Source organism: Gopherus evgoodei, chromosome 5 (assembly GCF_007399415.2).
Source record: "Gopherus evgoodei ecotype Sinaloan lineage chromosome 5, rGopEvg1_v1.p, whole genome shotgun sequence".
Taxonomy (NCBI): Eukaryota; Metazoa; Chordata; order Testudines; family Testudinidae; genus Gopherus; species Gopherus evgoodei.
Genome location: NC_044326.1, coordinates 44,096,400 through 44,123,487, shown reverse-complemented (window position 1 = coordinate 44,123,487; position 27,088 = coordinate 44,096,400). Strand labels below are relative to the sequence as shown.

The 27,088-nt window shown below is 43.8% G+C and overlaps 1 protein-coding gene across 11 annotated transcripts in view; it reads right to left on the bottom strand.

Moving 5' to 3' along the window:
* Positions 1-27,088, bottom strand: part of TBC1D1 (TBC1 domain family member 1) — a 191,229-nt gene that overhangs the window by 10,082 nt on the left and 154,059 nt on the right. For all 11 annotated transcript variants that reach the window (XM_030563807.1, XM_030563798.1, XM_030563796.1 and 8 more), the window contains 4 exons: positions 25,368-25,526; positions 11,283-11,527; positions 10,554-10,713; positions 2,599-2,768 (listed from right to left, as the gene is read on the bottom strand). In XM_030563807.1, coding sequence (XP_030419667.1) covers positions 2,599-2,768; positions 10,554-10,713; positions 11,283-11,527; positions 25,368-25,526 — 734 coding nt within the window. The remainder of the gene's footprint in view (positions 1-2,598; positions 2,769-10,553; positions 10,714-11,282; positions 11,528-25,367; positions 25,527-27,088) is intronic.

Here is a 27,088-nt window from a genome sequence, read left to right as displayed (position 1 = left end):
AATTCAACATCTCAGCTTTCTTGATGGCATCCATTAGCTCTCCTTCCCCTCTAAGTAGAGGACCTACACTTTCTGTCAGCTTTCCCTTGCTCCTAATGTATTTATGGAACCTCTTGTTATTGCTTTTTATGTCCCTTGCAAGGTATAACTCATGTTGTGCCTTAGCCTTTCTGATTTTGTCCTTATATGCTTTTGCTATCTTTTGTACCCATCTGTAGCAATTTGTCTACATTTCCACTTTTTGTAGGATTTCTTTTTGATTTTCAGGTCATTAAAGAGCTCCTGAGGGAGCCTTGTTGGCTGCTTACTATTCTTCCTTTTTTTTATTTGCATGTATGGGATTTCCATTGTCTATGAAAATGAAAGATTCAGTAGAAAATACAGAGTTGTGACTTTCAGAATCAACCTATGCAATTCAGCAAGGCAAACTGTTAGTTTTGTCATGACCGCTGTCTTCCAAACTCCTTTGCATTCAAAAGAGGGCTGGGAAGTCCCTGCTGTCATAACCAAAGCATCAAATCCAAAAGGACAGAACATTAGACAAATCAAAAATTTCACCTAAAAAGCTAACAAACTTAGGGCAAGTTATAGCATGGAAGCCACAGGCTACAGTTGGGGGAGGTGGGAGGATACGGATTTGCCTAGTAGCCTTGTAGAAGCTGCAATCAATCAGCTGCTCTCTCTTGCAGCAGTCCTCATCAAAGGAGAGCAGCTGTTCAGTCCTCAGGTCATTTTACCTGCCAGCTCTGAAACTAGAGCAGTTTGAATGCAGGGCAAAATACCCCATCGCTTCTGCTCAGATCTAGCAGTTTCCCTCAGCTCACCTAGGCATAGGTCTCTCTGTAAAACCCTGCACTCTGGCTTTTGTGCACTGTACATAATCTACCTGTGGCAAATACCAACATGTCCTTCCCCCTTAGACCCCAATCCCCTCTAATTTTGCCCATCTTCCTCTGATATTAAGTGTTGGGAAAAATCCTTAGCTAGTTTAATGAGCATGTGTGTTTTAAAGGAGCATTGCTGCCAGCAAATGAAAAGCCATTCCCCCAAGGCCATTCTGCAGAGTTGTAGTGCTTTCACCATGGATCCTTCTGGTTTGAAGGCCACTCTCACTTCGCGCCCCTAAGGCTACCTGTGGACAGGCAAATGCAGCTCTAACTGCAGAGTGAACCTCACCATGTTTTGGGGAAAGGAAGGGGAACAAGTCACCACATTTCAGTTCTGTGTTTGTACAGCACATAGCACAAGGAGGTCCTGGTCCATGGTTAGGGCTCCTATGCACTACAGCAATACAGATAATAAAATAGCAATATTTGTGATCTGTATTGCCCCTCACTGTGAATCAGTTGTCACGGCCAGGTCATTTTCAGGTTAATAGGGTCTATATGCAGACCACTGCAAACATGGGTTATCTGTGTTCTGCACAGACCCACAAATACAGTATACTCCTAATTATCCAAACAGCCTGGATTTTATTCAGATAATCAGGATTTCAGGAGCCGTTCAGCAGTGGGGTGCCCACCAGGTCCTCCTCCTTGCAGTCCAGGATAAGCGAAGCTGTCTCTGCTCTATCCTGTCAACCACTCTACTGTCCCCTGGCACCTTCTGGGAACAGGTGCCACTGGTCCTGCAGCAGTGCAAGGAGAATGCTGCAGCTCTGCTGTCATGCCCCTGCTCTGTCACTCCTGTGAAGGCGAGGCTTCAGAGGTCTCCCTGGCTGCCACAGGAGCCATTCAGCAGCAGGGTGGCCTCCTCTGCACACAGGGTCTCGTCCTCCTCTTCGCAGTGCTGGCTGTGGTTCTTTTCTCTATTATCCAGACCACCACATTATCCCAATCCCTTCCTTGCCCCCCACCATGAGATAGATGCCCTCTGTAGCATGTACCTCACACTGAGGGACAAGGAAAAGATTTGGATAAATGAGGTTACACTGTGCTTCCGTTAGAACCACCTTTTATCACAGCAATGTTTCATCATTTCCCTCCCCAATGGAATAACTGCCATCTTGAGGGATGACTCAGTGTTTCCCAGTACTATGACTGAATGCAGGATACTGTACCATCCCATCTCCTCTGTCTGGAAGACAAGTTTGCAGTTCCATAGCATTTTGCTATGTATTAACAAACTTGCATCATACAACTTGGCAGAGCAGACACACAAGGCTCTTGTAAAACTATTTTTTTCTTCTGAAATTAGATGTAGAGAATCAGACTCTGGAAATGGGTAAGCCTAGTAGTCATTCAGCTCACCTTACTGCCTATCCTATAGAATGCTCTGTACCTGGGATACAGTATTATTGCCAACAAAATGAAAATCAATTAAATACACTTAGTAAAAATCAGAACTGTAAATGTAATTAACAATGCAATTAATGATGACTAACTAATACGTAAGGATGCCCAGGTACTATATAAGTAATATGGTTTGAAACCTTCTTTAACATTTTCCAAACTAAATTTAGTAACCAATTCTCAACTAGGAATAGCACAAGCACTTTTCTCCATTGTGATTTTACAAAAGAATACTACTGCTCCTAACTTCTGTTAATAAGAACATAATTTCTCTTGATAATAGGTAAATGTTCAGATTGTCTCATACTTGATTAATGGTCTTTTCCATCTGTACCAAGCCCAGGTTTGGGAGAGTGTTTTTAATAAAATCCACTATGGTTTCTAAGTTCTCATGTTGCAGAATCAAGGGTTTGTGACTTCCCAACAGGCTTAAAGCCACTTTAAATATAACCTCTGATCCCTGAAGAAAGAGCATATCTGTGAAAACAAAGAAAAACCAAAAGTACGTAAAACAAGCACATCTTTTGATAAGAATAATACAACAGTAAAATTTCCAAAGTATAAAACCTTCATATACTACAGAGATCAAGAAACTAGAAATATTCACCGATCAGGCATTTTTATAATTGTGTTTTCTAGTTAAACAAATTTTTTTTACAGTACCTTACACTAAAAGCAGAAACGGACCTTTTGTAAAAGTTTTACACTGAAAAAGAAACATTTCTTTAATCCATGGAATCTGCATCACAGGAAGTCAATGAGACACACAGTGTGAGGGATTTTTGAAAGGATCAGATATACATATATTTTATGTAGGAACTGTATTTTCAGCTATGCTAGCTAAGTCATATGCTTCAAGGGCATGAACCGAGCAATGCTATGTAAATGACTTCCTTCTCTTGTTCTGCCGAAATAGCGTACATATAAGAGAGAGTGAATGTGCATGTGTCCACACATGCATGCGTTGTGTAGTGGGCTGTGGTTTTTTCTAAAGCATTAGATACACATGTGGCATTATGCCCCATATTCTTCATAGCAATATTATTATGATATGATTATGGCATAACTATGATATATTTTATGCAAGAGAGGTCACGTAATATATAATTGAAAAGGTTACGATTCACTGAATATGACTATACTATTTGTATGCATGTATCATTTTGGTATCTGAAGTTAGGAATTTTGTCTATGCACCTATTACAAATGTGTTTACACCTGGGGAACGCCCAGTAGGCAGAAGGCAATCAGTCTAGATGGCTGGCTGGGAAAGGCCATTAGGAAGAACAATAGGTTTTAGAAAATGCTAATCTCCCACTAGGGAGCCTTCCTGAGGACACTATAAACAGCCTCTGATTCATGGCTGCTATGACCCTACAGGGACATGTGATCAAGTCACCTGGTACTGGACTCCATCTTAGAATACCAGTGTTTTTCCACTGAAAGACATGGGAACTAAAGTTGGAGACAAAGAGCTCCTGCCATATGCTCAAGCTATTTAAGGGAAGTGACATCACGTGGTTCTTAACTGACTCCCCCTGCCCAAAGGAGATGCTTGGAAACATCTGAGAAACAAGGACTGAACTGGGAGAGAAAGGCTGAACCTAGGCTAGAGGGATTTCTAGCCTGTGAAAGGAATACTTGGGGTTTCAGGTTGCAAGCAAGTGAAGAGTGCCCTTAACTGCCTCCAGTCATCTTAAATCATCATTTAGGGTGAGAATTTGCTATTTATATCCAATTTCTTTAGTATATTAAGCTTAGATTGCATTTTTGTTTTATTTGCTAGGTAATCTGCTTTTATCTGTTTGCAGCGGTGGCTCCAGGCACCAGCGCTCCAAGCATGTGCCTGGGGTGGCAAGCCGCGGGGGGCACCCTGCCAGTCCCTCCAAGGGCAGCAGTCAGGCAGCCTTTGGCGGCTTCCTGCAGGACGTCTGCTGGTCCCGCAGATTCGGCAGCAATTTGGTGGCAGGTACGCCGAAGATGTGGGACCGGCGGACCTCCCGCAGGCACGCAGCTGAATCCGCAGGACCGGGGACGTCCCGCAAGCAAGCCGCTGAAGGCAGCCTGCCTGCCGTACTAGGGGCAGCAAAAAAGCTAGAGCGGCCCATTCTGTTTGCTTATAATCACTTAGAATCTATCTTTTGTAGTTAATAAAACTTGTTTTTGTTTTGTCTAAAACCAGTGTGTGCTGGAGTTATTACTTGGGGCAGAAAGCTGTGTATATTCCTCTCCACATTGAGGGAGGGGGCAAATTTAATGAGCTTACACTGTATAGTTCCCTGTGCAGTGCAAGACTGTACAATTTTAGGTTTACAGAGAGATGAGTGCGTGCCTTAGGAACTGGGAGGTGCATTAGTTAAGCCTTCCCATGAAGAGCTGATCTCAGCATCTGTGTGTAGCTGCAGCTGGGTGTGTCCCTACCTGTATATGTGCTGGAGGGGGCTTGAGGGCCTGTCACAGCAGTACAGTGTAAAGGGAGCCCAGGCTGGTGGGTCAGATGGGCTCTGTGGTACCCCGGTTCCAGTTGGCACCCCGGGGGGAACCCGTCACAATACATCAGGACCATTATTATTAAATTATTTAAATGACAATTGTGTGTTTCACTAGCTAGATCAATTGCCCTGGTTGGTAGGGTGACCAGACAGCAAATGTGAAAAATCAGGACAAGGGGTGGGAAGTAATAGGAGCCTATATAAGAGAAAGATCCCAAAATCAGAACTGTCCCTATAAAATTGGGACATCTGGTAACTCTACTGGTTGGTGAGTTATCACCCAAGACATCCAGTACATATTTAAGCTATATATAAGCTAGGCAATGCAGTGAAATTGGACAGTTTTACCTCTTCTTGTATGTGTTATGTTTTTTGAAGGGGGTCATGAGAACTCTATGAGGAGGTAATAGGAAGCAGCAGAATTTATTGTTCAGCTGTCAGTTCTGAGCTTGAATGGGATTATAAATTAAAGAACTTTAATAAATCAGTAGGTACCTACACTTTAATTATAAGGACTGAGTGTAATCTTTCTTCAGCCCTATTTCTCATATACTGGAGGGAAGTGGAAAACTGCATTAGGAAAACATACCACACTGTGTATGGGACTTGAGTTAAATAAGTCAGTTTTCTAACAGCATCTGGTTTATTTGCTTTTTAATATAAGTATCTGATAAACATAATATCCTAACAAGCCACACTACTAATCACATTTGTAGGGTATCTTCATATCTTACTAATGTAGGTTGTGTATTAATGCTGCAGGTGGCCCCATGAAGACAGCATCCTGGTACACATTCAGCACAGTGCAGCCACAGTATCTAGCTACCTTTCAGCATAACTTCCTTTCCATCTCTTCGTTTTTCCTTTACAAACAGCTGACAATCTAGCACAGGTCTTTACGGAGACAGGAAATACCTGAGAGCAACCCTGTAGCAGCCAACGATACTGCTCACAATCCATCTGGTCAGAGGAGATACAAAAAGCTCTTTTCCTCCATAGACTCTCTTGCTACTAGACCTCAAAATCTGCTCTGGGTTTTAAAGAGTGACTTTCATACAGGAGGAAGTATCCAGTATACTACAAAAAGTTATTAAGGGAAGGGGGAAACCACATGGAGGGTAAGTGGATTTTTGTTTTCAGTTCAGTTTGCTAATTACCAAATATATCTGTGTTTACACAAAGGCTTCCTGTATCTCTCTTCCTTCTACTTGAACCTGCAAATGAAGTCATGCTGCTGAACTGGTAGCATCACAATAACTTACATGGCAATAGGCTGATAGCCGAACACATCAAGACTTCATGATCAAATAGAAGGAGAAACTGAGCAATGAGGGAAAATGCTAATGTCAAAACCACAAGTCTCTCCAGTGCAGCGAAGAACATAAGAAAACACTGGCTGACTACATTTCTCTGTACAAATATTCTCTCTTTTGAAGCTTGCATCAGAATGAAAGTTTCCTACAGTTCCTTGACTTTACCCTGAAGTCATAACTCATTTCACTCCTTTCCTGTATTCATCTCTCTCTCACAGAGGGACAGACAGAGCATGAAGCACATGTAATAACTGATAATAAATCTTATATTTCTGCCCCAGTCATCCTAAAAACAGTGAAAACAGCTCCATTTCCAATTCAGTACGTTCTATAAGAGGTAGGGCTGCTTTGAAAGATGTAATGGAAAATGAGTGTCTGTCTTCATGTGTCTATAGAAACGTGAAAAATACAGGACATTGCTCTTTAAGGGAATCTACAGTATTTAATATTAATACAGAGAACACCAAGCAAGAATCAAGAAAGATGAAGTACAAAGCAGAAACTAATTAAGCAGAGAATAATACATCTACATGACCCAACACCTGCCCCTAGAAAAGATGCAGATTAACTCAAAGTGACCTATATAGTATTATGGTATGAGCTGGATTGATTATATATTTCTGAAATCTCTCACTCATATATAAAATAGTGAGCAGTGAACAAAGGCCCATTTGTTTTAGGAGCTTATCCATCCCTAAGGCTTGCTGTAAGTAGGCTGCAAGCCAGCAACAATGAAATGTAGGCATCCAAATTAACGTCAGCATGACTGGCAGACATCAGGATTTAAAATCAAGTTATCTACAATCTTGGAACAGAATAAATGTTGTTCTTCCAAGTCTCCTCCACCACTAAGTAAATAGAAGGTTTTAGAGAACCTTTGTTTTGCAGTACCCTCACATGACCTTCTATTCTGAAGTGCTGAAAACTTAGACAGATGGAGAAAAAAGGAAAAAGGCAATTTTGCTACTTTCTAGCATGACACAGCTTTGTAACTCCAGAACTTCTTTATAACCTATGGCTTTAATACACTGGAGTATAGCCTTCAGAAGACAGTGGGCTGTAAGGTAGTCTAAATGCACTGTATCTTTAACTACTACATTGTTACATAGCAATTGGGTTGCAAGGAGTCAAGGAATGAAAGATTAGCCTGTCCACTATTGGTGCACATGTGCTTGATGCACTTCAGTCCAGATTCTCTAGCCAGCAGTATCCTGGCATGCACCCTGGTCTTCACCCAGCAGCATCAGGCAGTGTGCGTGTGCCCTGAGAACCCCCATGCTTTGCATCAAGGGCATATAAGGGCAGAGTGCACCAGTGCTCCTCAGTGCCTCTGGCTTTGAGAGGGAGCTGGCAGTCTGCATGACTGCCAGCTAATTTCTACTGAGTAGTTAATAGTTTTGATATTTTTAATAGCTTTTAGTATGAAGTGGTCAAAGCAGAGACTGAGGTTACTGCCTGGGAGTAAGCAATAGTGGAATGTGCATATGGAAGGAATGTGCATATGGAAGGAATGATAGTTTAAACAGCTTTTAGTATGAAGTGGTCAAAGCAGAGACTCTGAGGTTACTGCCTGGGAGTAAGCAATAGTGTAATGTGCGAAGGAGAATGGGAAGTTACTCACCTGTACGGTAACAGGAGTTCTTCGAGATGTGTTCTCTGCATGCACATTCCACAACTTACCCACCACCCTTCACCTTTAGAGTCCTTATCCTTGAGATGCTGCAGTTGAGAGGAAACTGAGGAGCACTGGGGCACTCTGTTCTTATATGCCCTCAATGCACAGCATGAGAATTCAGGGTGCATGCACACTGTCTGGATGCTGCTGGCCAAAGATTCCAGACTCAAGTGAATGAAGTGCCCAAGCACCGATAATGGAAAGTGCATATGGACAACACCTCTCAAAGAACTTTCCACTGAACAGGCTGCACAGTCAAAAGCTGGCAGGTAAATCAGTTTGCCTGGTTAGTCTGCATTTGAGACACTAGAATTCAACTTTTTTTTCTTCCTCCCTAGGAATCTAATAAATGAGTGGTAAAACCAAAACCTGTCAAGTTGTGCAAAACTGAGTGACCAGTTGTGTAGGAATGACCTGGTTCTCAGCACTATGTGCAGTATTGCCAACTCCAACCATTCAAAAATCATAAGATTGGCTTAATAGTGACAATTTAAAAAGAAGTTTGAGGTTTCATCTTTCTTCAGGTTTCTGAGCCTCTGGTATGGCTGAAGATGAGAAAGTTTCATTTAAAAAAGGTGTCAGTTCAAGATTATCACCTAATCATATGCTTCCAGGAGTTGCTGTTTAAGAAAGCCACCAAATATTGTGATTTTCAATGCTGGACTTGTGCTTTTGGGAAACAATGATTTTTGGAGGTGGTTTTAGTCTCACATGCTCCTCTATAAAAGCGGGAAAGAATCCTGTGGCACCTTATAGACTAACAGAGGTTTTGGAGCATGAGCTTTCAGAGGTGAATACCTACTTCGTCATGCATCTGACGAAGTAGGTATTCACCTACGAAAGCTCATGCTCCAAAACCTCTGTTAGTCTATACGGTGCCACAGGACTCTTTGCTGCTTTTACAGATCCAGACTAACATGGCTACCCCTCTGATACATGCTCCTCTGCTGTGACAAGATCCTAGTTCCACATAAGTTATTTACTTATCTCAACCTTTTCTTCCACTGTAAATTCCTTGCTTTTAAAGCTCTATAATCTGCCAGTGGCAAATTAAAAGCAAAATACATGATATGCAGATCTATATATTGAGGAGTCACAAAGGTATTAGGTTGGGCATAAACTAAAAGCATGTGTCTTTTGTGTATCTGCAGTCAAGCAGTTCACACAGGATCATACTGACACATGATAATTGATAATACAATTAATCATGGATGATTGAAAAGAGGAATGTAGATTATAAACTCAGTGCATGACACCTTGATTTTCATTCCATTCCTGAACAGAATTATTGTCAGTGAGGCTAACCTGTTTAGAACACAGCCTTCTTCCTGGATTAGGTGCTGTGCTCACCATAACTAGCTGTGTATCAAAAAATGCAGCAAATGTAGATTTTATCTATATAATCTATTCCATCCTTATCAGCAATTCTATCTTCCAATTCCATATTTTGCATTGACTTAAACAGGAACAGGACTATTCTCCTTGAACTATATTTATTATTTGCTTTTGTACTGAAAAAGAGACTGATTAAAAAGGTTAGGAAAGTGGTCATTTTAATGCATGAGTAAATCATTGCACCTTGTGTGCTTGATCCCTCAAATCTATTTACCACGATAGGAAATGAGAATGATTAGAGGCACAGAAACAACTTCTGTACAAAGAAAGTTTTAAAAGATTAGGAAGACAGGAGATAAATGAGAGGACACACTAAAGATATATGCAATGATGAAGGGCATAGAGATGGTAGACTGGTAAACAGAAGTGCTCATTCTCATAAGAAAAGATCATGGGGACATTCAATGAAATAGAAAAGCAGAAAATTTAAAACTGATAAAAGGAAATAAACACCTTTTCACATAACATGCAGTTAGTATACGGAACTCATTGCCACATGATATTATTGAGGCCAAGTTCTTAATAGGAGTTTTCTTTTTAAAGAACTGGACATTTAAATGGATGCAGACAACCGGTAACAATTTTCAAAAAAGTGATACAGCAGCCTAAATCACATTGGGACTTAGGTGCTTTTGAAAATTTTACTCAATAGTCAGAGTTAAAATAGCCAGGGTTATTCTTCGGGGTATCACCCAATCTCTAACTAAAGATTATTTAGGAAGAAATAAGATATGAGAGGATTAGTGCATATGGAATACTGATGAACCTTGAAAATATATAAGGAATAGCTACATCAACAACAGATGTAATGCCTGCAAGAGAATGGGCAATGATGGGTCTAGAGTCAGGGAAGCGGAACCGTGTAAAATCTCAGAAAGTGTCTGACCAGATGTTAAATAAAAAGATTAGATCCGTACTGAATAGTTCAGGAGCAAAGCAGGCTAAAGTTAGCACTATTATACAGCATAGAACAATGTTGATATAGCCTCATGCCAGCATTCTTTTGTGAAGGGGAAGCCTTGGACAGTGCAGAAGTGGGATTTCCAACTTAAAGAACACAGGAAGGCTCAGTAATTGGGAAGTATTATAGCACTCAGCTGAAATGAGAAGAATGAGGAAATCCAAAGAGAAAAAAAAGTTAACAATAGAGGTGAAGAGACAAGACAGTCAGTTCCAACCTTCTACTGTCTCTGAACAGCATTTTGCTATAAACTCCACACCTTCACTTCCAATAAATTGACCTTTGTCAGTACACAATACATCAGTGGAAGGTACTATTAATCTAAAATAGGATAAATATTGTCTTAGGTGTATGAAACAGGCTGGACCCTGTTGCAATGCAAACACAGTTTCAAGAAGACCAGAAAGGTATTTTTTGGAGAGTTACCGAACACTCTGGCAACAAATCCCAGGGGAAACTGAGATGCAAACATGGTCAGAAACCAGGGGGCAGCATAGAGACTAGGGCCAATCTCATGCTCCTCCAAGTGATTGTAGAGATCTCTATGGTAATCGTGAAGAAGTCTGGAAAGTTGATACATCTGGATCTGCAAAGAAGAGAAAAAGAAATGAAGAACTGACTAAGAATAACAGACTAACTGAAAGTTATAAGTACAAAGCTCATGCTACACTTTCTCATGAGAAGGGAGGAGTGAAAAATATCAACCAATTAATGTTCAAACACACTTATAAGAAACTAAAGTAACTTGGAGCCTTTTCAGTGACTCAATGAGTAGCACTTCATGATTGCCCACATTAACCATCCCTCTCACCCCTAAGCTGGCAGAGGTAATGCTCCCTGTTTCAGGGTTCCCTGTATTTTCTCCCTACAATAGCAAACTATGCAGGGCTATCTGAAGACACACTTTCATACAAGGGCTACTTGAATGTAAATTAGTCTGAAGCAACAGAGTTGTGTGTGTTTTTCATAATTTCCCCATGGCCTCTCTGAAACTGAAACGTAATCTCTTTAAGCTCTAATCCTCTGTATAGCCCCCTTCTCCTCTTTAGTGATTCTGCAGTGGAGTCAAAAAGCAGAATCTGACGATCATATCACTAAAAAATTATATTGCTATTATTAGCAGCATCCTTTTTACAGAGGCATAAAAACAAATACCTGTAAAATAGTCATGTTGGGACGATACTGTTTCCTTAGGCCCATGTCAAACATAAGAAATGTCAACATCTTAAAAGCATCTTCTTCAGTCATATGAAGCAGCAGAACTCCTGCTACAAAACTAAGGCCCTGGCAATACCCTACTTCCGGATCCAGGAGAGAATAGGCTTTCAAAATATTGTAGAGTGACAGCTGCCCAGCTCCCAGTTGTGCTGAGAAATAAGGATGTGTTGGAAAGGTGCGTCCTGTGAAAACAACTGAAGTTAGCAATTCAAACTTTAAACAAAACAAAACAAGCTTGCGAGGTTACCAAGTTAAACAATCTTTTGAAGTCAACTTTCAGTGCTGACATTATTGAGTTTATTATGTAAGGCAAAGAGAGCTTTTGTACCTTAGAAATATATATATTTTTGTAATTTAAAAAAAGCCATGACTTATGGACAACTGCTGGGGTCCAAATAAAGACGTCTTAGACCAATGTTCAGCTATCTGGGCCAGATTCTGATCTCAGTTTCTCAATCATAAATTGAAGTCAGTGGTGTAAACTTCACATTTACAGTGATGCAATGATAAGAATCTGATCCTCTAAACCTAAAGCAAACAGGACCACCACTTCCACCCTCTACTCATTATCAAGGAAGTTTTAATACTTCTTTTGTTCCAGAGCAAGTGAAGAGTCTTTTGTAGTTGCCCACCTGTTAAATATCACCCCACCCTTCAGCTTCTGGAATGTTGCTGTATTGCTCCTGCTGGAGGTGTGCTGGCAGATACCATCAGGGCTCTTGTTTCAAAAAGACAAAGTCTGGGGCTGGTTCTTCCTGCCTTCTGGTTAGTGCTCTGAGCTACCAAGTGAAAAACCTGCATTTGATTATTTCTGAGTCTGGTCTCATGGCTGCCAAGGCTGTTAAGGAATTGAGCACTGCAGAGGCAGTGTGATTAGCTTCCCAAGCGAAAGAGCAGCTTGCATTTTTCTGCCTAAGCTAGGAGTTATTCTCATATATTCTTATGAGAGATCCACGTAGCCTCTCTCTGTCAGCAGCAAGGCCTCCCTTGGCACAAGTCATTCAGAGAGAAGGTATAAATTGAAGTCTAGAAAAAATCCAGTACAGAAGGGGGTCCTGAAAAAGGAGTGGGTGAGGTGGAAGCAATGTTGCTAATTTCACTATGTGGTGTATTTCTTAAAGCCCTAGCTGCTGCTGGAGTCCTGTAATTAGATGAAAATCAACTTTTCCTTAAAACAAAAAAATCTGTGGCCCTCATAACTGCAGAGAAAAAGCTTAAATATGTGACCTAAATGCACCCTTAAAGGCTCAGATACTAAAAGGTAAATAAAAAAACCCTAAATTTATTTTTTTTAAATATTGATTTTTAAGCTAATCTTGTGATTTTTAAATGCTTGAAGTTGATTAAAGTTTGGGAGGAGCAAGAATACTGCAGGCATTTACCTCTGAACATGGCACATCCCTACACTGTAGCGCCAAAAAGCCACAAGCCAACAAGCTCAGCAGGAGAAAAAAGTGAATGTAAATCCAGTTATTTGTTCCACATTCACTCATGCGTTCTGAGTCAGAAGTCTCCCATTGACTTCAACAGGCTTTGGATCAAGTCCCATGAAAGGCAAGATATAAAAGTCATCTTAAAGTTAAGTAGACTGATTTTTTTTAAAAAAAATGTACTGAAGCTACAACAAACTCTTCTAAGAGTTCTGTAACTGAAAGATGAGACCAAAAAAATCCTCTAATTTTTAGTTTATTTTGTTCATACACAAAGTGCTGTCAAATCCACAAGGGAGATACTCTCAGATTATCCCCCTCAACTAGCCAGTTAAGACATTGGAGGATCAGGACCTACATCAAATGAACCTCGTGGCTCTAAGGTGAGCAGAGATTCTCATGTGTAAATCTTTGCAGGATTGGCCCCTCAGTTTGTATAGATACTTCAGAGAACAAGAGGGAAAAGAAGTTTTTTAAAAACCGAAACAGGAAAATGTGATAATTTTTTTTTTAAATGGCAGAGAAACTGAGGCAAGTGCAGTACATGAGTCTAGATTTTTTTAATTGAGCAGAGTGTATGCTCCTTGGGGCAGGGACTGATTTTTTGTTCCACCTTTACACAGTGCTTAGCACAATGGTCCTAGTCCTAGTCACTATCACAATACCAATGCAAATACATTTCAAGCAAATAATGATCATCTAATGGTTCTGATAACAATGGCTGTACCACTGTACAATTAAGTATATCCCCAACTTCAGAATGAGACACAAATATTTAAATATTTATACTAATGCATAATCACAACAGGATGCTCCAGCTGAACTGTATTATATTGATTTATGGCAGCTGTGCTGTCATTGCAGAGTCTTCAGGGCCTAGCAGTACGCTGGGCATTGTTTAATACAATTCATGTCCTTTTGAACCTTGTTTTCTTAGGCAAGGTTAACATCAACAAGGATTTGTCTTTCTTCATGACTCCAGCTCTGACAAGGTCAGATTCCAATGCCCTTACTCATAGTTAGCTGTACTTTTGAATTCTGTGAACTTATTGGCACTTCTTGAGCTGCTCATTAGTCTTAACTATGAGCCTGGCTGTGCACCTGCTCAGGAGTGGGGGAATGAACTACTCACATTGCCAGCTGCAACACAAGGAGGGAGAAAAGGCCAGCATCTTCCAGTGGGCTGCTACTGCATGTGGGCAGAGCATGGCAAGAGCCATGGCCCAGCAATACCAGGAGAGATAAGCTGGAGTGCCGATGAGAAGCGCAGTCAGGAAAGTAAAATACTTTCCTCATGGACAAGCAACCTAATTCTCAATTACTGAGGGACAATCTCCACTTATTGATATATTTTGTCTTCCACAACCAAATCTCTGTACAACTTTTCATGAGTGATGTACTCGAGTATTCAGATTCTAACATCTAAACTGCATTGTTAAATCTATTCACCTAAATCTGGGTTATTGCTGATTATGTACTCTATGTATCCTACGCCTTGAAAAACGAACTCTGTATTTGTGGATAATCTAAGCACTATATTCAGATGTATAGGCACTCTTTTCTCAACTTATGTATTATATAATTTTTTAAACATTAGCTTTAATAAAAATTTTAAGCTACATGTTGAGAAAATCCCTCTTGTCCTCAGAACACACAGGTTCCACCAAACAGCTATGCATTCTTACACAAGAATTTTTGAAGATCTATTTCAGATAAACGTATCTGATAGCTTAGAGAAATGCGAGTTGAAACATGCAAATTCTTTGTAACTACCTGTCCAGCTGTTGCTGCTTGCCTGTTCACAACATTTTTTTTTACCTTCCTCCTTAGGAGTATTTAGTTTTCTTGGTTCATCTTATTAAAGTTTTAGGGCTTGGTCCGTCCTTCAGATACCGCTTTCTCATACAGCTTGAAAATGTTAACGACTGAATTTATGCAGAAGTGCACAACTACTACTTTTGCATTTGTTTTATATATCTGAGCACATAACTGAGACCATGAAGAGACAGTGTGTGCACACACACTTTTATTAGCATGGGGCAAAAGATCTGTAGGCTACTGAACCATCAAGTCCCAAAAGTCTGCTGGTGAGCCATCCTATGCAATATTGACTAACTACAGGAAATGCTAGCCAACCCTCCCCAAAACAAAACAAAAAAACTTCATACTATGAAGCTGATTAGCCAGAGTAGACTTCAGATAAGATCACTGAGGCCTATATTCCCTTCTCTATTCTTAGCCTATCTGTGTCACAATGGGGCATGAGCCAGGTACCCCTTGGTGCCAACTGGCAGAGGAAACGGGTTGTACAGGGTTTTAGAGGGATCCCCCGGGTTGGATATCTGCATAATATTTCACCAAAGGTGGCATGTGAGGTCTCTACCAAGAGTCAGTTGCTCACTGGTCGACACAATCATTATGAGATGTACATATAGACAATCCTTAAACAGTTGGGTATCTATACTGAAAATTATGCTCTTAAGATCTTAGAGTTAAGTCAGGTCACTGACAGGTGACATACCTTGGAAATGTTCCTGTTGGGCAGGATGTAACTGACACATATAGTTGGTCCAATAAAAGATATTACCACAGCCATCTTGTTTCTCTAATATCCTGATGCTGACGTGGCTACAACACTGCATATACCTATCTCCCTTTCTGGCCACTTGTGTATTGTATGTCTCACAGTGTATGCTAATTTGCAAACTGATCCAGGTGCAAATTGAGAGACTGCAAAATTTACAAGAGAGGAAATCTACAGCAGAGGGTCTTAGCCTTTCCAGGCTACTGTACCCCTTTCAGGAGTCTGATTTGTCTTGCATACCCCAAGTTTCACCTCACTTAAAAAGTACTTGCTTACAAAATCAGACAGAAAAATACTAAAGTGTCACAGCTCACTATTACTGAAAAATTGCTTACTTTCTCATTTTTACCATATAATTATAAAATAAAATTGGAATATAAATATTATACTTACATTTCAGCGTATAGTATATAGAGCAGTATAAACAAGTCATTGTATGAAATTTTAGTTTGTACTGACTTCAATAGTGCTTTCTATGTAACTTGTAGAATTAGGCAAATATCTAGATAAGATGATGTATCCCCTAGAAGACCTCTGCGTACCCCTGGTTAAGAACCACTCATCTACAGAACCAAACAAACAGTAGGGAGTTGCCCTGTTAATGAATCCAGATAAAGGATTGGTGAGGTACATCTTGGAGTTCAACGAAACACCTTCACCTAGGAGGCAACTGACAGCATGCCTGCCTCATGAAAGAAGGGTCATAGCCTGCCTGCTATAATGCACTACAAGGATTTTGGATCAGCCATACTTGCTTAGACATGAGAGTATCTTGTTAATTAACTCTAGGCTCAGTCTAGAACATGTTAGGAGGGGGCAGAAGCCAGAAAGAGGTGTGGCGGGGGTGGGGACTTGGGGGGAAGGGGTGAAATGGGGGCATGAGGGGGCAGACCAGGGGCAGGAAGAGGTGGAGAAGAGGCGGGACAGGGGCAGAGCAGGGGCAGGAAGAGGCGGGGCAGAGCAGGCTGGGGCCAGGTTGCTCTCTGCTGCTGGTGCCAAGTTCCCCGCTATCCCTAAGAGCGCCCTGGACCCCAAAGCCCCTTGAAGCGTGGGGACCCCCAACACGCAGGGCCTGGGGCAGTTGCCCTAGTCTGTTCTATGGACAGCCCAAACATTGGTGGAGCCGGGCCCAAGTTCCTGAATATTGGTGGAGCATGGGCACCACAGGCCCATATAACTTGCTGCCTATGTGCAGAGGGACAGTGGGGCCTGTGAGGAGAAGAGTGCTTGTGTGTTGCTTGTGGCCGGTGAAGATGGGGAGCTGACCCTCGGCAGGCACAGCCAAGGCTTCCTGATGCTAAGGACGGGTGATGCCTCACAACACTAGGTACTGCTGGGAAGCGTCACATTGGGACCATTCTTAAAAGTTATTAAAGGCAGATCAATGGCCACTGCTCAGCCAACAAGCTATGCAACTGGAAGTGCTCTATATTCTTTTGTTGTTTTTTTTTTCTTATTTTTTGTGCTGCTAAATGTTGGAATGCGATAGGCTAATAACCGTCAGCACTGGCTGTGACAGAGCAGTGCACTGGGTAACACAAATATTTAAATACTCATAATATGAATTGCTAGCAGTTGGTTGGCAGCCGTAGAAGTAATATCATGATTAAATCTACATCAGACAAAAACCCTGCACAAAAATGTCCTAATTTTAAATGTGCTTTTGGCCTTTTATTATCAGCCCTAAAACAAACAGCTTTGTAATATAACAACAATTATTTAGTCAGATTCTCTCCCCTCTATTAGTAATTAACCATCTCTCTCCACTTTTCCGAAGAATGCTAAGCTCTTTGTAATAGATGCAAGTGTGGCCATCCACCACCTAGAGGGGAAAGGAAACATTTTTCTCTACCATATAACATCTGTGTCACTTTAACTAATCCTAGTCAATTCCCTCACAGCTTGGTACCTGTGTAAGCTCACCTGCCTCTGCTGAAGGAATTTACCTCTGTTCCTCACAAGTAAGAGCTTGTCTACACATAGAGTTCTTCAGGTACAACCCTAGGCACTAAGACAATCCCTTACAGTAGAACCTCAGAGTTATGAACGCCAGAGTTACAAACTGACCAGTCAACCACACACCTCATTTGGAACCAGAAATATGCAATCAGGCAGCAGCAGAGACAAAACAACAACAACAACAACTAAAAAGCAAATACAGTACAGTCAGGGCCGGTGCAACCATTTAGGCGGACTAGGCGGTTGCCTAGGGTGTCGAGATTTGGGGGCGCCAAAAAGCGCCCCCTAATTTTTTTTTTTAATGGTTGCGCAGCCGCTGCTGCTGGGACAGAGAGGGAGTCTGAGCTGCCAGTGGCAGCCCAGGGTGTCCCCAGGTCAGGGCGCCGCCGCGGCAGCCCAAGGTGTTCCCCAGGTCAGGGCGCTGCTGCGGCAGCCGGCAGCCCAGGGGGTCCCCCGGGTCAGGGCGCCGCGGCGGCAGCCGGCAGCCCAGGGGGTCCCCCGGGTCAGGGCGCCGCCGCGGCAGCCGGCAGCCCAGGGTGTTCCCCGGGTCAGGGCGCCGCGGCGGCAGCCGGCAGCCCAGGGTGTTCCCCGGGTCAGGGCGCCGCGGCGGCAGCCGGGAGCCCAGGGGGTCCCCCGGGTCAGGGCGCCGCGGCGGCAGCCGGCAGCCCAGGGGGTCCCCCGGGTCAGGGCGCCGCGGCGGCAGCCGGCAGCCCAGGGGGTCCCCCGGGTCAGGGCGCCGCGGCGGCAGCCGGCAGCCCAGGGGGTCCCCCGGGTCAGGGCGCCGCCGCGGCAGCAGGCAGCCCAGGGTGTTCCCCGGGTCAGGGCGCCGCCGCGGCAGCCGGCAGCCCAGGGTGTTCCCCGGGTCAGGGCGCCGCCGCGGCAGCCCGCAACCCAGGGGGTCCCGCCGGTCAGGGCACTGTTGCCGGCAGCCCAGGGCTTCCTCTGGGTCAGTGCGCCGCCACGGCAGCCAGCAGCCCAGGGCTTCCTCTGGGTCAGCGCGCCAGCAGGACCGCCCAGAGAGGGGGGGCAAGAGGGGCAATTTGTCCCAGACCCCACGAGAGTTTTTCGAGGCTCCTGGAGTGGGGTCCTTCACTTGCTCTGGGAGCCCCGGAAAACTCTCACGGGGCCCGGGCCCCTGGAGCTTATTCTGCTCCTGGTCCTCGGCCTGGCGGGGGGTCCTTCCGCTCCGGGGCGGAAGGACCCCCCACCGGTGAATTACCGCCAGAACGGGACCCGCTGCCGATATGCAGCCCGGTCTTTGGCGGTAATTCAGCGGCGGGGGGCCCTTCCGCTCTGGGACTAGTCGCCGAAGTGCTCCGGAGACCCGCGGTGGGGGCCCTCCGCCACAGAATTACCGCTGAAGACCTGGCTGAACTTCGGCAGCTGGTCCCACTTCGGCGGCAATTCGGCGATGGGGGGGCCCCCGCGGCAGGTCTCTGGGACACTTCGGCGGCAGGTCCCAGAGCGGAAGGGCTCCCCGCCGCCAGATTACAGCCAAAGTGGGGGCCCCCCGCCGCCTAAGACCCCAGGCCCCCGGAATCCTCTGGGCTGCCCTGGCGCGCCGCTGACAACCCAGGGAGGTCCCCTGGGTCAGCACGCTGCTGCCGGCAGCTGCCAGCCCAGGGGTTCCACTGCGCAGTCCTGTTTGGAGATGATGCAGAGCAGAGGTGAGCTGGGGTGGGGAGGTACTGCAGGGCTCCTCAGGCCAGGGGGTGGGGAGCTGCCATGGGGGTGGGCGGCACACTTCGGGGGGGGGAGCTGCTTCAGTGCTGGGGGGGGGGCGCAAGGTGGAACTTTCGCCTAGGGCGTGAAACTTCCTTGCACCGGCCCTGAGTACAGTGCTGTGTTAAACCTAAACTACTAAAAAATAAAGGGAAAGCAGCATTTTTCTTCTACATAGTAAAGTTCAAAGCTGTATTAAGTCAATGTTCAGTTGCAAACATCTGAAAGAACCATAACATTTTTTTCAGAGTCACAAATATCCTCCATTCCCAAGGTGTTCATAACTCTGAGGTTCTACTGTATTTCAGGAAAGGATGTAAAACCTCCTCATACCCAACTACTTCTGGTGAATGTCTGTAGTACATTTAAAACTGCCTGATTCTAGGTTTAAAGTATTCAGTTATACTCTCTATACAAAGAATTGTAGTTTGTCTTCCCACATGCATATTACTGTCAAAGTTTACTGATTTTATTAGTCTCAAACACAATTTTACCATAATACTTGGTTACTGTGGAAAACCAACCTAGGGCCCCAATCCCGCAAGGGGTTGAATACGGCTCTGTGCTGATGCAAAAAAATAAAAATAAAAATATCCATTTGCAGGATCAGAATCTGAAGGCTCAGTTGTGCCCAACCTCTCAGAGACGGCAAAGACTGTATACTCTATCGATGACAACTTCTATATGAAGAATCAGGCCATGGCCAACCTATTCCACACCAGCCAGTGATATTAGACAGGGGCAGAGGGAGAAAATGTTACACCCTCTTCAAGAGGGACACACCAGCCATGCTTTCTTGCCACTCCTGAAAGCATCGACCTTGTGTGAGGCACAGTGCATCGCAGGTGGTCTTGCTGGAGTAGTGAGTGCATCTCCCTAACATGGGGCTGAGGTTTAATGCTGCAGTTTAGTCCCTATTGCTCTCAGCTAAATTACTATTCTACAAAAATTCTTTATTGGACTACTACTAATAATAAATATGAAGTTCACTAGGTTAGCTACGTGCTACCTCTTTAGGATTACTAAACGTCATCTAAAATGCTCAACATGTATTAGTCATTTAGATTAAAGCAGAAAGTTGTACCGATTTTCCCTCAGGTTTTAACCAATTAACCGAATGACAGTTGGTTAGCTATTTACAATTCATGCCTTCCATAAATGACAAGAGTTTCATTACAATTTTTAGTAATCCATCCTAATGATTATTCTTTCATGGACACATGAAAAAAACCAAACCGTAAACCACATTCTCCTTCCATAGTACTCTGAAATACAGGACCAGTTTATATATTTATTATTGTAGAATTCAATGCATGTTCTTTAGTCTTAGAGTTAATCAGGGGTTACAACTGAGGAATAGTTGGAGTCTTTTTATAAAAATAGATTAAATATTTGTGTCTGAGACTGTACACTGCATTAAAACAATTATCTAGACAAAAAAGGAGAATATTTATTTGAATTCTAATATGTTTTCAACAGGGCTACAGGCCACAGCATACCAAGTAATTATGGCTATGTAGGCAAAATTTTAATTGCCCTTCAGCCCCCAGCAGATTACTCCTGGGGGAATTCTGTGCCAAAAAATTCTGTGCACAATATTTCAAAATTCTGCATATTTTATTTGTTAAAATAATACAATATGATCAGGCCACTTTCAATTATTTTGGTAATTTATTTTAGAATATCTGTCAGCAAGTATTCCTGTAACAATACAGACAACAAAAAAATTTCAGGAAATGTTTTTTGACAAACATATTCCTTATTAGGCATAATAATACTGAACTCTGAATACAAATTCATTTAAACTACAATACAGAAACGTATTTCCTGCACCACTCAGAAACAGTCCGAATGCTCGGGGGAGGGACGGTCAGGGGTAACAGAGGAGCTGAGGGATTTAATTGCTGAGAAGGAGCCTGAGTGTGATCTTGGAAGGCTGTTGGGTGCGCACGGGAAAAGTATGCAACGGAGATTTTTTTGTGGGGGAGGGATTGTTAAGGAGTTGGGGAGCCTCCCCGTCCTGACCCCTAGCCTCTCCTATTTACTCAAGCACATCTGTCCTTGTATGCTCCTGCACCCTCCCATGTGTCACTGCATCCCCACTCAGCCACCGCTCCTCCCCCCATCCCCATGTGTCCCTGCATCCCCACATAGATAACCATCTCCCTCCAGCCCCAAATGTTCCCTCACACCCACTCAGCTACCTGTCCTCCCCCATCCCCATGTATCCTGCTCCCCCACTCAGCCAACCATCCTCCCCTGTCCCCATATGTCCCTACACCCTCTGGTCTCTGCAGCCCCATTTGGCCCTGCATCCTCCACTCCCATTTAGCCCCTAGATCAATGCTTTCACTCCACTAGCTCCTGTGACCTCACCCCATCTGTTCCCACCACTAGCTCCTCCACTAGTCTACGTGACCTCCCCAGCAGCTCCTCATGCCCTGCTCTATCCATCCCCCCTATATCTCGTGCCTCTTTACCTGGCCCCACAGACAAGGAGCTGTGAGTAAGGCATCCTCTCCCCCTTCCTCTCCATGGCTGGCTTAGCTTGCTGCCCTCTCTTCTGGTGCCACAGCAGCCCCTGATGGGCAAAAGGAGTAATTGCAGCACCTTCCTGGCAGAACGTATTTTCTGCAGGGGGTGGGGAGAGTAGTCTGTAAGGGACATGAATTCTGTGCGTGCAAAGTGGCACAGAATTCCTCCAAGAGTAATAGATGCCCCAAGATATCTGGGTTCCAATGAGGAAAGACAGCTAACGGTAAGGATAAGCCTGTTGCTGGGATCATGGAAGGTTAGGGACAGTCAAGGGAAATCTATCTTGGAACGGAAAAAACAAATCTCTTTTGGGTGGAAGGTATATACTGCCGGTGCAGAGGAGAGACTGGAATTGGTAGGGGACTACCATTGAAAGAGGAGAAAGACTGCAATAGAAAATACCAGGAGACGACAAGAAAGCAGCCTAACAAAGTTTGTGAAACAAAATGGCAGACTCATGAGTCGGTATGCTGGTTGGGGAAGAGCATCACTACTGGTCACAGCTCTTAAGAGGTCAGTCTTGGCAATGCGCCAACATAATAGTGTTCAATAGGGATCCACATCGTAAAGAACACATGTTTTTTAGGATTCATAGGCCATGTCTACATCTAAAATTTTGCAGCGCTGGTTGTTACAGCTGTATTAGTACAGCTGTATAGGGCCAGCGCTGCAGAGTGGCCACACTTACAGCAACCAGCGCTGCAAGTGGTGTTAGATGTGGCCACACTGCAGCGCTGTTGGGCGGCTTCAAGGGGGGTTCCGGGAACGCGAGAGCAAACCGGGAAAGGAGACCAGCTTCGCCGCGGTTTGCTCTCGCGTTCCCGGAGCCACCCAGCAAACCGCAGGGAAGGAGACCTGCTTGCTCGGGGTTCCGGGAACGAGAGAGCAAACCGGGAAAGGAGACCAGCTTCGCCGCGGTTTGCTCTCGCGTTCCCGGAGCCACCCAGCAAACCGCAGGGAAGGAGACCTGCTTGCTCGGGGTTCCGGGAACGAGAGAGCAAACCGGGAAAGGAGACCAGCTTGATTACCAGAGGCTTCCTCCTTCCACGGAGGTCAAGAAAAGCGCTGGTAAGTGTCTACATTGGATTACCAGCGCTGGATCACCAGCGCTGGATCCTCTACACCCGAGACAAAACGGGAGTACGGCCAGCGCTGCAAACAGGGAGTTGCAGCGCTGGTGGTGCCCTGCAGATGTGTACACCTTCAAAGTTGCAGCGCTGTAACTCCCTCACCAGCGCTGCAACTTTCTGATGTAGACAAGCCCATAGTCTTTTGAGCATAGTCCTCTTTTGTATTTTGTGGCAGAACTGTTATATTTTGGCAATTTGAGAGAGAGAAGTAATGCTGACAAGGACAGAGAAAAGGAAAAGGAAAAGAAAAGGAAAATGAACTGATATGTATGAAATAATGTCTTTTGGGTGGCCAAAGACTGTCACGTTTAACTCCCTCTCACTCTTAATAAAATTAGCTCAAATCACTCCTCTTTGACCCCACCCTAAACCAACAGTTTCATACAATTTAGTCCTAATATCTTGTATTTCACTCTGATATTATGAACACTCTGACAAGCTTTAAATGAGATACAAGAATGAAATGGAAGATGGGGACAGGCGAAGATTTTCTAAAATGTTTGCCTAAGGTTAAGCCTCCTAAATCCATAGTAACTGGCTTGAATAACAAGGGTGTTGAACATTGAATAGCTCCCTATGAAGCCAAGGGCAACTGCTGAGTGCTCAGCACCTTTGAAAGTCAGGCTGCTTGTTCAGGTGCCTACATATGAATTTAAAAACCTAATCTAGGCTCCTCTTTTTAAAAACCTTGACCATAGTGTGATCCTGGCAGACCAGATGCCAGCTCATGCCAAGGCCTCAGTCCTCACTGAACACTTACAAATTCATAGCTGGAAACCTGTGTGTCGGCATTAATCAAAATAAATGTTAGACGTTATGTTGATAAGAAAGTGTTTAGAGTTTTCTGAAATGCTTGTAGGATGCTGCATGGTATTGTTCTCACTCAGCTATATCCCATGTTGTAAAGCAAAAGCAATCATTTCCATTGTAAACCTCTGTAACTATGTAACTCATCAAACAGGAAAAAAACATTGTGTAATGAAAACGATGGTGGTCTGACAAGAAAATGTTAAATTCTGTTCATTAAATGCAAACGAGCCATTGTATGGGATCAAAGATCAAAGACTTTAAGCACATTCGCCCTCCACATGAAGAAGGGACCTGTGTGGGAACTGTTGCTGTCAGTTTAGTTTCTGTGAGAATAAGCTAAAAATATGGACTCAAGGAAAAATTCTTCATATCTGGAGTGTCCGAATCAGTGGTTCTCAACCAGTGGCCCAGTTAGCACACAGCTGCAGGTCCAGGGTGGGGTCCAGATTCCCAGTTACCCAGCATGTCAGGGTTCGGGACTGCAGCCTGGCTCCGTGAGCTCCAGGGCAGCTGCGCAGTGGGTGTCTGAGGCTTCCTGCTGGTCCCATTGGGTCAGGGGTCCAGCGCAGCTGCCCAGGGCTGGGCATGTGGGCAGCTGGCGGGCCCTGCGCGGCGGGGGTCTGGGACAGGGTTGCCACGGCCCTGCCACCTGATCCCTGTGGCCCAGGTAACACATTGTGGGCCACGATAGATACGTTGAGAACCACTGGTCTGGATTCTAACAGGGCAGAAACTGAACAAGAAGTTTGAGAAAACCAGAGTTACTGTGGGTAGCCCTTAAAGACTTTTAGAAAATGGGCAGAGTACTACATCTCTGCTGCCTTTTGAAATTACAGACTGTGACTCACATGTACATATATTTTTACCTGCTTTAACCTCTCAATAACTCTCATTTTTTTTTCTCAGCTAATAAATCTTTGGTTAGTTTACTATGGAAGTAACTTCAATAGTGTTGTCTTTGGTGTGAGATCTACGGTGCAAAGTGACCTGGGTGAGTGACTGGTCTCTTGGGAGTCAGTGTAAACTGACTATTTTGTAATTTTTGATGTAAGTGACCATTTATCACATAGTCCAGCTTGCCTGGGTGGTAAGATAGCCTGGAGTGTTGAAGGAAGCTGTCTGTGACTCCACTATAAGACTACTGTATTACTTTGGGAAATCACATTTGGTTCTGGGTTGGTGAAATCTAATGATAGAACATACCCCGGGTGGGGTGTCTGCTTTACTTTTTGACAGTCTGCCCGGAGGTTGGCATTCTGGTCATGGGCCACTCCTGACAGCATGACACACAGTATTTTAGAGGAGAAACTGAGTGAGACTCAATAAATATCTTGCAAGATATCTGAATTTCCATCAGAGAGAGTTGTTTTACCAAAATAAAATAAAACCAAAATAATACCCATTAGAACCAAACTCCTACACCTTTCCAAGTAAAGCTGTTTTAAATTAAAGGCAGAACTGAGGATTAGAAATGAGTTGTTCCTATTTTTAAACAAGCCTCAACTCTTACAAACAGATTTGATTCCCTGGCAGTTTCTATCCCATTGACTTTAGCAGCTCGCGGTCAATATCTGAAGTATAGCTGCATTAATCACATATACCAAAGTACTTATTAGTGCCCTATCTAAATGAGAGGAGACTGTAGAATATTTCTGTATTTGAAATATGAATTTAATGATTTGCTAATAATGAGAAGTAATTATTTTCAATTATATCAGATTAAAATCACTTCTCATCCATAATCTATTATTAACCCAAGAAACATTTTGCTAGTTATTTTCTTTGTTAGAATTCTCCCGCTCCAAGGTTGTGAAACTTTAGTCCTCATTTCACAATACTGCTGTAGACTTACCAAGGTCAATAAGTATTGCATGTTGCTGGGAAGTTAATTGTTTTAAGAGTTCTTTGTAGGGAGTGTCCTTTGGCTGCTGCTTACTTGGAAACTGATGTTTAAGATGGTATTGTTCTGCTAAAAACTTCCAGATCTCGCCCCTGTGATGACGTGGTACTCCTTGCAAGAAAGGGAAAAAAATAAGGCTGAGTGGGAAATATATTACTCTTCTAATCACAAGAGTTAAAATATGTCTCAAGTAAACAGTCCAGTAGAACCTGAGAGTTCTGAACCCCCAAGTAACGAACAACCTCCGTTCCTGAGGTGTTCATAACTCTGAGGTTCTAATATATTAGCAGGAGTGAGGCTTGGAAGATCTGTCTAACCAGAAATTATCTGTGACCTTCCAAGTTATACACCCCGTGAAAGACTATAGAAGCTGGTTATGCAGCAGGCCTACCTAGTTGGAATTCAGGTTGATCTGGTTTGCAAAATGTACCCTCTTTCCCCCACCTGCCAAAGCATAAAAATCCTAACAGGGAAGGCGCACACTGGTCATGGGGTTGGCCTGGCACCCACATAAGGCTGAAATTAGCATTATGCATCCATTTTGAGAGAAAAGCACCATTAACAAACAGCTACTGTACCAGTTTCCTTACGCAAGTACCAGCCACATCGGCCTCTAAGCAAGCTAAGACTGTAAAACTGTGAAGTTACTTGTCTTCTCCACAGCTTTCCAAGCTGAAGTACACAACTTAAAGCTTTTGGCTGGAATTTATATAGATTACTTTCTAATGTCGCAAACTGCACTCTTGTCCTTCTGGTTAGCACAAGGTACAGTGCACGTGTCCTATTCCTACTTCTGCTACAAGCTTGCTGTGTGACTTTGGGCAAGTAACCATGTTTTAAAGCCTCACTTTCCCCGTCTGGAAGAGGAAATAATGCTACTTTCCCAAATCACCTAGGTGATGGGAGGCATAATTCATAATTACTTGCAATGCACTGAAATCTTTAGATAGAGAAGTGCAAAATATTATCATAACTAGGGCCCTACCAAATTCATGGTCCATTTTGGTCAATTTCATGGTCGTAGGATGTTAAAAACCATAAATTTCATGATTTCAGCTATTTAAATCTGAAATTTGATGGTGTTGTAATTGTAGGGGTCCTGACCCAAAAAAGAGTTGGAGGGGGGGCACACGGTTATTGTGGGGCGGGTTGCAGAACCACTAACCTTAGTTCTGTGCTGCTGTTGGTGGCAGAGTTGCTTTCAGAGCTGGGCAGCTGGAGAACAGAGGCCGCTGGCTGGGATCCCAGCTCTGAAGGCAGAGCTGCCGCCAGCAGCACCGGAGAAGTAAGGGTGGCATGATATGGTATTGCCACTCTTACTTCTGTGCTGCTGCTGGTGGAGCACTGCCTTCAGAGCTGGGCACCTGGCCAACAGCTGCTGCTCTCGGCCACCCAGCTCTGAAGGAGCGCAGAAGTAAGGGTGGCAATACCGCGATTCTCCCCTAAAATAACCTTGTGAACCCCCTGCAACTCTCTTTTAGGTCAGGATCCCCAGTTTGAGAAAAACTGGTCTCCCAGTGTAATATGTATAGTACAGGGCAAAAGACCAGATTTCACAGTCTGTGACGTGTTTTTCATGGCTGTGAATTTGGTAGGGCCCTAATTATAATGGATCAGGCTGTGTTACTATTCAACATGAGTAAAGGTACTTTACACTAAGAAGTCGATAGGAC